At 39.9% G+C, this 11,559-nt stretch overlaps 2 protein-coding genes and 1 long non-coding RNA gene across 3 annotated transcripts in view; 1 reads left to right on the top strand and 2 right to left on the bottom strand.

Annotated features, from left to right (window-relative positions):
* LOC109960954 (DENN domain-containing protein 5B-like) overlaps positions 1-5,053 on the bottom strand; it is a 65,249-nt gene extending 60,196 nt beyond the window's left edge. The window contains 1 exon segment of the mRNA XM_020601455.1: positions 4,707-5,053. Coding sequence (XP_020457111.1) covers positions 4,707-4,815 — 109 coding nt within the window. The 5' untranslated portion in view covers positions 4,816-5,053.
* A 3,795-nt stretch (positions 5,054-8,848) lies between these two features.
* LOC109960955 (uncharacterized) lies at positions 8,849-10,709 on the top strand. Its single transcript, XR_002275073.1, has 2 exons — positions 8,849-9,334; positions 9,514-10,709. It is a non-coding gene; the product is annotated as an uncharacterized LOC109960955 (long non-coding RNA).
* Positions 10,623-11,559, bottom strand: part of LOC109960953 (uncharacterized) — a 16,984-nt gene continuing 16,047 nt past the window's right edge. Inside the window, exon 4 of the mRNA XM_020601453.1 lies at positions 10,623-11,003. Coding sequence (XP_020457109.1) covers positions 10,888-11,003 — 116 coding nt within the window. The 3' untranslated portion in view covers positions 10,623-10,887. The remainder of the gene's footprint in view (positions 11,004-11,559) is intronic.

Here is an 11,559-nt window from a genome sequence, read left to right as displayed (position 1 = left end):
CAAAGTGAAAACAGAAAAAGATCAATCAATTCATCCTTTACAATAAACCAGCTGCACAGAGGTTTGCTCTTTGCTTAATGGACCCTTTTGCATTATACTGTATGTGCCATATTCTGTTGTCTTTCCATGGTCGACAGGGGCTTGTGTCAGCGTTCTTAGCCCCGTCATCATTAGCCTGTCAGTGGCCAGGGTTAGCACACAGATTTTATGCTGATGGACTTCCAGGCCAGTCTGTGGGTGGACAGATGGCCTGAGGCAAAGGGAAGATTTAGTTGCTCAAATCCCTTTAAATCCTGCTGCAGCTTGAGGACACTCGCATCTTAGCCATATCCTGCACATCTTTGTGCGCCACTAACTGGGCAACTTCCCACCTTCAAGCAGCAGAAAGAAACTAATTGAAATTATTAACCAGATAAACAGGGTTAGACTGGCCCACTGTAGTTGTACATTCTCCCAAAGCAGGCTCAAAAGTCCCACTGTCTACATTACGCCGACTGTCCAGCTGCAAACAGGGGTGTTTTGGGGATATATAAATGTAAATATATCTAATGAGACCAAGTGTTGAATTGCCTCTGTCTATAACAAATACATTTGCCTTTCAAAATCCAGTTTACTAACAGAGCAAGAGAGTTCATGATTTAAGCTTCTTGCAGGTGAGTATTTACATCAACATCTTGCCTGTATAGTGCAGCTGTCATGAAAGACATCCACCTTGAAGTAGACAAGCTGAAACTTACAGGAAATAGGAAATCTCTACTGGTCTAAAGGGGGTTGTTGGCACCTCGCTTGGTTGTAAAGCCCAACCAGTTCTCCCTGAGGTGATATTAACTCATTCACTTCTGGGTTATGACCAGTGACTTAACCCATGGGAGGAGAAGAGACTGACAAAAGCCTCTCTGATTCAGTGTGACCAAAGCTGGGGGGTGCTGCTGTGGGAGAGCAGCAATGGTGACACTCGGGCGTGAGGAGTGGTTGGTGTGACAAATAGAGACACAGAGGAGGAGAAGGAGTACAAAGAGGAGGAGGAAGGAGACAATCAAGAGGAGCAGACAGTCAGAAGTTGTTGACCTTTCATAAAGCAGGTGAATTCCCAAGTGAGTTTGAACACCTGACAGTGGATCATCTGATAACCGAAACTGAACATTTTGTGGCTTTCAGAAGAGCATCATCATCATCAGCCTCCACACTGTGTGTCTGTGTGTGTGTGAAGCTATGTACTGCACATCTGTGTGCGTTCATGCATGAATATCAGTAAAAATACATGCAAACAAACATGAAAGCCTTGTTTCACAACCCTGCAGCTAATTTCAGTCGGACTGTTCTTGACATTATTTTCCAATATGACATGAATGCAGCATGCCTTAGAGACACGTCATGTCTAGTTAATGTCCCCATAGCTCAAATGGCATCTTACTGCCAATTTGGCAAGTTTGGAAATTCAGTTATTAGTGGGTAGCAATGATATGTATGCATCTAAATCTCTATAGTGAACACTACAACTTCAGCTATGCAAAAGTTAAATCATCTTATGAGTTAAAAGCTTACATGTGGAAAACAAACGGTCTCTACCACTTTCTTTGCCCATGTCTTATTATTACTGGTTGATTAACTGACTGGTAAATAATTACTATTTCAATCACTGATTAAATATGCAAGTAATTTATTATGCTAAAATGTCAATCATTCTGCTTTTCTTTGGACTATAAATAAAATCATTTTGGTTTTTGGACAGGATGTCACAAGGTAGGCTCACTGAGAGGGTGCCTCTCTTTTTCAGAAAGAAGAGAAAATAGCCAGTACAACCATAGACTGACTGGTGGCCACTGAACAGCTTCACTGGAACATTGGGGTTAAGGGCCTCAAGGGCACCACAGTAACAGCATTGCTGTTCCACCCAGGTTTTAACCCTGCCGGTCCAGGGATTGAAACAGAGACCTTCCGGTCCCGAGCTCACTTCTCAAGGCTACCATTCCCCTCACATCTTACACTGTAGCAGCCATGACCTCATACTGTATTTCTATTTAGCACTGGCATGCCAAACATCTCCCTCCCCAAAGTAGCTCTTCACTTCTCTTAACTTTCAAATCCACAATGCTGCTGACCCCAAATGCCTCTGGTGTCAGGGAATATTTAGGCTCTGTATTCAGGCTATGGTGTAGTTATACATTGAAGCTCAACTGGCATTATATGGCTAGGTGTCTGAACCAACAAATTGGCTATTTTTTGGGGGGGGGTGTAGAAAGCAAACTCACAAACACACATAGAAAGAAGAAATGATGGAGCCCAAAGCAGGTCTACAGGAAGTCTGGCCCACTGACTTGAACAATGGGCTGAGGGAAATAAGGCTGCACTGCTACACAAAGAAGAGGGAGGAGGGGAATCACGGCCTAAAATAAGCAAAGGCATAGAACACTGCTAAATGTGGGCCACTGCAATTATGGCTGTCTCCAACTCAGGATACAATCTGATGTGGGGGTGCTGAGATGTTGCATGTGCCTGAAAAAAAGAAGGTTTATGGAGTGCCAAAGGCAACATGTTGACATCAATCATGGCAGCATTAGTGTCGTTCACATGATGGTGCATCATGGGGGAGAACAGCAACAGGCCTGATCAGAATTGTAAATGATCTCCAATAAAGTGTAGAAGGGTGGAGACAAACTGAGGCAGAAGATAAAGAAATGGGGGTGGGCAGCTTTTGGATGAACGAAGGGGAGGGGGTGTACTGCCCTGTAGAGTTTGATTCATGTACTCTGGGACAGATGTTAGATAAAAAGCAAGCTGTAAGGATCTAAAGTCAGATTCACACTGACTTTGTCTTTTAGCAGTTCATATCCAGAGGTATATTTGGGAGGTATTATGTTGGCCATGGATATAATAACTGGCTACCAGCTCCTAAAACTCTCTCTCTATTCCCATGAATGAAAACTTCTCAATAAGCCCCAAAGTTAACTTCCATGTTGTGCAACCCACTGCACATGTTCTCTAATGTTTCTCCTACTTACGGTTGGTGCAGAAACACTATTGTGTCTGAGTCATTCTGTAAGAGAAAATGCAAAAATCCTCTAGTTCCAGCTTCTACAATGTGACAATATGGTGGCTTCCTTAGCATTTGATAGGATAAAAATTAATATGTTGGAGTGTTGGACTATTGATTAAACAAAACAAGACCTTTGAAGATGTCACCTTTGAGTATGAAAAACTGTTAAGCCCATTTTATAGACAAAACAAATAATCAAGAAAAAACTGGCAGATTAATGGATAGTGAAAATAATTAATAGTTTAATCCCATCGCTAACTGTTGTCCCTATAGTTTGTCCAACACACCCACACACCAGAAGCTCAGCAGGTTGGGGTGATTGGTATTAGCAGAACAGACAGTGGTGCCCTATGTGCTCAGTAGGTCATTACTGTGACCTCAGAGACTCGCTACAGCCTGAGGGCAACACACACAAACTCACACATTTATACAGCTATCTTTGCGATGTCTCTCATTGATATGATGCATTCTCTAGCTCCTTGCCCTACTAAATGTAAAACTCCAACCCTTCCCCTGACACTAAACCTTATTCTAACCTGAATCCTAAAACCAGATCTTAAACAGATGTGGAGGTCATCTGAAATAGGCCTCTGAAGGTCTGTCAGGAAGTGAGGACAGGCCAGAATGTCCTCACTCCCATGGTACACAACTCAAATGTGTCTCTAAAATAAAGAACTGTCCCATATTTAACTGCAGCCCTCTTTATATCTGTCAGATCAATATTGTGCAATCACCACTCACTTTCAGCGGACACATACAGACTTTGCTATTCTGAACTTTGGCCCCGAGACTCAGTGTGGCTGTGATGCAATATCTCAGCAACAGGTAAAAATCACATTCAGAAGGTAAAGCTTGTTGAAAAGCAATTTAATACGAATAGGCTGGTGCATGATGGGAACAGGTAACTGAGCCAATGACTCAATGTATCTGGTGACAAAGTAAATGTAGTGCAACAACTCAGCTATAATGCCACGAGTTTCAGCTAGCTAATGCCGCTGTTAAGCAAATCTCCTGTTATGGAGGATGCATCAGAACTTTAACCACACTTCTCACAACCCTAAATGCAACACTGCTTTTGTTTATTTCATCAGCAAGACTCAAACAGCACATACAGGCAGGTGAAAGAGAAGTGCAGGGAGCCTTTGGCAAACTCTGATTCTGGGGTTTATACTGCTGTCAGAGTTCATTCAAGTGTATTTAAAACAAACAGAATACGATGGCACAGTTATTAACAGTACTTTCAGTCTGATGGCTTCAGAGCAGTACAGGAGAGCTCAGGAAGTGTAAAATCATTTAACATTAAAAACTGTTACTGGTTATTTTTCATTCTACTAACACACAAGAAGCTCATCTGCCTTAAAAGACATCGGGTCACTGACCAGAGGTACTGACACCATGCTTTTTAATGCAGCTCCCTTTGTTGTGTTATTGTAATGTAGAAGCTGCGTGCAGGGCTTATTTACATTAGTTCAATCAAACACAAACTATGAATCTGGTAACTGGGGATTTAAACTGTGCCACTGATAACTGCTGACCAAAGTGCAAAGTGGAAGGATATTTTACTTAATCCTAATATTTGTTAGACTGGAGAACTTGTGCTGGCTCTTTCTTCCCCACAACGTAAATATTTTTGAAACCCATAAGATGTCACTGAACTGAAGGCTCATACCTGCTAACTCGTCCGGTTCCAGGCCAGTTTCTATGTCGATCCCACAAATGACAAAGTAGTGGGCGAAGCGACAAGGCGCCGGACAGGACACCGCGGAGCACCCACTCATGCCGGCTTCGGTGTGCAGCGCTGTCCGGTCCTAGTTCTCCAAGCAACGCATCTCCATTAAAATAAAAAACCTCAAAAAAATACTCCACTCAGGCAAAGCGCTTACCTGCGTCGGTTCCTGGTTCTAACTAAAAGCTTTGTAATATACGAAGTTTCTTTAAAAAACCGTTCCAGTGACAATTGCGTCAGCGAAGACTACCGACGTGGGACTGACTGTGCTGGCGGAGACAGCGCGGTGACTCTCCGCCTGTGGAGCTCGGAGTCGCTCGGCAGGGCGGGATATTGAAATGCACTCCATTCAGTCTTGTTGTTTCTTTTTGTTGGAACATCTGATACCTCTGTTCGCTCTCCTGTATGTAAACTGACACAGGCTACTATGGATTTGAGGATGAATAGGCTACAGTTATTCATCTCGTATTATATTTGCCATTACTAATTTTTCGCCAGGGGCATTGCAATTTTTTTTTTACTGATCAGTGATTATATGATGACTGAAGTAAAATATGCAATAGCTAAGACAAGACAAATTGTTAAATTAGCTTAATAAATAAGAATTCCACTACAAAATGTAAAAAGGTAGGCTATATAAGAACCTATAATCCAACACTGGTGTCATATAGCCTAAAGCTAAATTGTTACAATAAGTTTCTTTCTTTGTACAATCATGAAAATATAGGCCAACCAAACTGACTAGTTTCAACAAATGTAGTCATATTGTTCTAGTCACAATGACCACACTGGCCAGTTAATCCTAAAATCTTTCTCAATGATTTCTCAGTGATTAGTCTCAGTTACACTGCCATGGGTTGGAGTCATATTGATCCAAACTATTTAAAAGTGAAAATAATTATCAGCTTGTACAGTAACCAATTTTTTTATATCTTATATTTTTTCAAGTCCTCCTGAGTTTGTTAAATCCCAACAAACTAAAAATAATTTTACCACTCCCTATTTGTTTTATCATGAAGTAGGCAAGCACATTTTTAGAAAGAGAATCCAATCCAAAAATTTGTGTTTGATACCACTGAATAAACAGCAAAGTTAAGAAAATAATGGTTTATCTCTTTTGTTTGACAAGTTTTAAATTCAATTTTTAAATTAATTTGAAATATTTTTGAGGAAAAAAAGATAATGGTAAAAAATGTTTGTGGTCAATTTGAGCCCAGTGAAACCTCAGTAATACTAACCAAAGTCCAAGTGCCTTTTTACCAGAGTTCTCTTATAATGGGCAAACTAACAATATACACATTTACAGTACATTGTTACTTATCACAGGCAAACTAATTACTATTAACTACAGCATTAGAGGGCCTGTTGTCTAAAATATACCCTTGATGGTGGTGGTGGAGACACTGTCTAACAAGTCACCACAAAATCTCCCATAGGTGTTCAGCTGGGTTGAGATGTGGTGACTGTGAAGGCCCCGTATGATCCACATCATTTTCATACTCATCAAACCATTCAGTGACCTCTTGTGCCCTATGGATGGGGACACTGTTGTCCTGCAAGAGGCCTCTCCCATCAGGATAGAAATGTTTCACTGGATAACAGGGATCATTCAGAAGTACTTTATGTTGATTTGCAGTTATTCTTCTACAGTTTCTAATGGGAGAAGTGGACTCAAACCGTACCAGTAAAATCTCTTCCTAGAGAATAACAGAGCCACAGGATACCCTTAATGTAGGGGTCAAGCATTTTTCAGCCATCATTATCTTGTGCCTCAAAGATAGTGGACCTAGGTTTTTTATTAATTAGAACATCAAATCTTCTCCAAGAGAAACAATGATTAATTTATTTTTTAAGAATGACTGAAATGGTTCTGTTTTGACTTTCTTACTTGTTTGCGCCATCCTAAGAGAGGTAAGCAGTTTTCCTTGGGATTGTCAGATTCTCATGTCCCCCTCCCTAGGGGAGAATTCTATACTTTAACAATTTTCAGGGCCCTGATTTGTGCCTAACAGTGTATGTGTATGCTTAATGTCTTGGAAATCGTGTGTGCTTATATGTGTATCTGTATGTGTGTGTGGTTTTGGGGGCATCTGCAAACCCATATGAATGTGTGTGCACATTTTTGCTTTGATCAGTACTTTTTATTACTACAATTTACATCAGCCAGAGAAGGTTGTGGGAAGTAGGGGTGTGGGGGGTGCTGCAGCGTCGCCTGGAGGATGATAGAGGACCTGCATGTCTGCCACAACTACACATTTAAAACATAAAAAATAATGAATAATAATGCTTAATTTAATTTTTATTTGCTATGATTATATTTTAATAATATTTTGATCGTAGTAAGTGGTTAATAGTGGGTCTTGGGTTCCAAATTTTGGCCAAACTGCACCTGTTTGCAACAAGTGTGTGACCTTACTTGTTGCAAACAGGCACACAACAGCACAAGAAAATGGCGGCGCAAAAGTTATTTATTTAATTTATAATTTCATTATTAATACATAAAAAAGATCAAATCCTAATTAATCAGAGGCAACAACTGACAGCAGCACCAGCAGCACACATGATGTTAGCCCATGTACCTTATACATATGCATTCGCACGAAGGCATTCAGTCATTCATTTTCTACCGTTTGGTCCCTGAGCGGGGTCGGAGCCAATCCCGGCCGGCAATCGGGCGAAGGCGGGGTACACCCTGGACAGGTCGCCAATCCATCGCAGGGCTAACTCATAGACGAACAACCACACACATGCACGCACATGCACTCCTATGGGCAATTTAGAGACACCAATCAACCTAAGCTGCATGTCTTTAGACTGTGGGAGGAAGCCGGAGTACCCGGAGAGAACCCACGCAAGCACGGGGAGAACATGCAAACTCCACACAGAAAGGTCCCAGGTGGGGCACCCCTGTATTTCTGTCAGATAACACATCACTTCTCCCAGAAAACTGTTGCAATCACAAAATTCTTTAGTGTTCTCATGTTTATTTCTTTTGTTTGCATTGGAACAACACAAAAAAGCAGAGAAAAAACCCAAATCTGAAACATTTCACACAGAACTCCAAAAATGGACTGGACAGAGTTATTGATACCTTTTCAAAATCATCAGAAATTGTTGTATTTCGCTATGGGAAGAGACCCAGGGTGACCCCACTGCTGACACAGAAACAAACAAAAAAAAAAAAAAAAGCAAAGCCAGATTGGAGTTTCCCAAAACTTACCCGAGGAAGCCACGCTTCCTCTCGGGGAATGTCCTGTGGACAGATGAGACTTAAAATAGAGCTTTTTGGCATATCATTCTACTGTTTTCAGTGTAAATATCCACAGTGTGTAGCTGCTTGATTACAGACATAAAACATCGATGTTGTCAAAACCATTCTTCTACAAAGCTGGGGAAACGTCATGAAATATCTTGGTGAAAGAATAATGATAAATGGTTTTTAAACAGCTAAAATGGCTCTGGGGCCATATTGACCGTAAACAGGAAACAAGGGGTTAAAAAAAAACAGGTGAAAATGTTGACTTTGTCTGTGTGTAGTGTAATACTTTTATTCATTTTTAATCTGAACCATTTTTCTTGTCTACTAGAGTCTGTGTTATGCAGGCTGGGGACACCCACAAAATGTTCAATTGGGGTTATGCGGAACGTCACGTGACCAAACCGGAAAACGGATCCGCGCACTTCCGCTCGTACCTCAATGCGCGATGTCAGGGAAGTTCATTTCAGCCATAGGCTTTCACCATTTCCCTAAGGATGAAACCTTAAGAAAAACATGGATCCGTAATGTACGACGTGATAATCTTGTAATTAAGAGGACGACAACAGTATGTAGTAGACACTTCGTCTCCACAGATTAGTGTCATGACTATGCTAGACCAGAACCATCAGCCTTGGACATGGCATGTGAAAAATTAGAAGCCCAGCAGTTTGCGAATTTAGCATTTCCATCACACAAGCTTAGTTACGATTAGCTTTCTGGTAGTGTATTACATTATTTTGGTGTACCAGACAGATGCTCGGTGTAAATATCGATAACATTAGCTAGTTAGCTTACGAACTAGCTTAGCTACATCTCCGTTTGTAAGATAACCGATACATAACTCTACCTTCGTACTCGTGGATGTATGAAGAAGCATATAGCGTAAACCCCTTATCCAGCTTGCTGCCCGGTGTTTTAGACGTCGAACTGCATATTCTGTGGACATCCATGATCTTCATCTTTGGTAGTTCTTGGAGACATCTTGAGTAGAACAGTGCCATATTTCATACTAGTCGCAAACCGGAAACTGATGATTCTGTTTTGCAGTATACGGAAGTATAACCCCTATAGACGCTGCCTCCATTTTGAAAAAGATGGAACAAAGTCTAAAAATGTAACGGTATAGTAGGCAGCTCTCCATGTGTCTAAATGTGCTGATGATCTACTAATGAGTGGAATAATAAATATATGAACAGTAATATTTGGTATGTACTCCGAGCAACAGGGTCAAAGCAGGAAATGCAGCAATCATCACAGATAACAGTGGAGGTTAGAGACAAGTGTCCCACAGCTGATTGGAACCACCTACCAGGTTCAAATTATTTATGACCTTTAGTCCAGACAGAGCTATTAAAAGAATCCTTAAGTTACCTAAGGAGATGCAGTATGTCACGCAATAGACTACCTATTTTAGTGTGTGTGTGTGCGCACACTTGATCCTGTGTTAATTCTGTTTGTTAATATTTCAGCAGTTTACATTTGTGTTTCCAGGTACATTACCTGTCTGGTCGGAACCCTGGGAGGTCTTGTTCTTTCAAGAGGTTCCTGGATTCTTCTGGTCTGCGAAACAATGTTGGTCCTCCAAGGAGTGCCTTTTTTTTCTTGATATGCTTCATATTTCATAGATCAGCATTGTACTACATTCAAATATAAAATTACATCACACTGAAATGACAGGTCAAGGGATACCAAAAGTAATCTATTCTTTCAAAAAGGGGCCTTAATTTTCCATAGAGCGAAAATTCAGTGGTGGCTTTACTATATTGTATTTTGTTTAATTGGCACTTCATCCATTTTAAGGGGGTTCAGCCTTAAAACATATACTTAATGTGATCATCTATTAATTCATCCATTCATTAATCCCAATTCTAGGGACAATCTTCTATAATTTACAAAGCAAAAAAGCCACCCATACATTTGAGCTTTTAAGGAAATGATCATTTTAGAAAACATTAATTTTTTTTTATAGTATGTCTTTCTTGGTCAGTTTTGAGCTTTAACCCATAATCCAAATTAAAACATTAAAAACCATACAATATTGGATGTCCACTGCACACTTGATGTAATTATGGTTCCATTGTTAAGAAAAATCATGAGTGGGTTTATTCTGAATGTCTGCATTATGGTTCCTAAGGGTTTTTTTTTAAGAGGTTTACAAATGCTGTACACTGAGAATAGTTAGAAAAGAAAGACCCGATCCATTGTTGTGGCCCACTAACACAGAGCCTGTCAGTCAACCAAAACCTTTCCAAGATGGATATGAATTCCATATTATCTTATTGCTATATTGCATTTATATATTGTTACATTTGCATTCATTGTTCCATCATCACAGTACAGCCTTTACAACCAAAATCCAAAAGATATTCAACTATAGGAAGACGACATTGACAGGTGACGTTATATGGCTTAAAACAGGCACTGGTGTGTTCTATTTAAAGCGGACATCAACTTTAAAGTGCTATGACAATGTCCCCATCTAGTGGTGAAATAGTACTCATGAACCATGCAGCAGTAAATCCATTTGACTTTATTTTTCTTTTACATGAACATAAAAAAAAAAAACATTTTTAGAAGTTATGCAATTAGAAACTGGCTTTCAAAGTACAAATAACATGTAAAAGGGGGTTGATTAAAAATGTAGGTTTTTAATATAGAAACATTTCAAGTTAAAGCAGTGTTGAAGTAAAAAAAAAAATTCACAATCATCTTAATGCTGAATTTTCATACATTTTGAGGTAGTGGGTACATATCTTCACAGATGGCACCAAAACATTTGAAAATAACAGGAAACAGGCGATACATATGCTATACACAGTTTAGAAAAAAAAAAAAGTACAGAGCCAATCCTTTGGGGAAAAAAAATCAAAGTGAGTTACAGTGATATGTCCCTGTGGAACTTGAGCTGTAAACAAGGGGGCATTTTTCTTCTTCTTCAGTGATGGGGTCTTGAGGGGGACCTCCACACCTTCCCCTCATTGCTGAAACATACAATTTAAAAAGTTAAAAAAAAAACAAACAAAAAAAAAATTGCACTTCTCTCAGATGACAGAAAACTTGGTAACATTGCAGTTGTGAAAGAACAAACCACCAGAACTCAAAATCCTGGAGATTGCTGAGAAGTGTAGTAGTACTCTTAAGTATGTTATGACAGTGTTTGTTGGATGGCTTTCTGGGAAGGTGGAACAGATGCCTGAGAAGTAACACTTCCTGGAATTGTTTTTGGTATTAGTTTAGCTTTAAGCCAGGTGTCATTAGCAACGTGGTTGCTATTTCCAAGTTTTGTGAAAGTTTCCTGTAACCGACATCAGCATTTCAAGTTTTTTTTTTCCTCCCCTCTGAGATAAAAAAAAAAGAAAAAAAAAAGAAGAAGTTTGTTCATTCATCCTTTGAGGTATCTGATCCAGATTCTTGTTGATAAAATACTCTCAGGCTTGAATAGAGATCTGACCGTGTACCTTACATTTTCTCTTCACTGTCTTCTCATTAAGATTAGACTGGTAGCAGCTCTTGTCATAAATTAACTGTAAATTAACT

Source organism: Monopterus albus, unplaced genomic scaffold, assembly GCF_001952655.1.
Source record: "Monopterus albus unplaced genomic scaffold, M_albus_1.0 scaffold51.1, whole genome shotgun sequence".
NCBI lineage: Eukaryota > Metazoa > Chordata > Actinopteri > Synbranchiformes > Synbranchidae > Monopterus > Monopterus albus.
The sequence above is the reverse complement of the archived record's forward strand: the minus strand, read 5'-3'. Positions and strand labels throughout refer to the sequence as shown.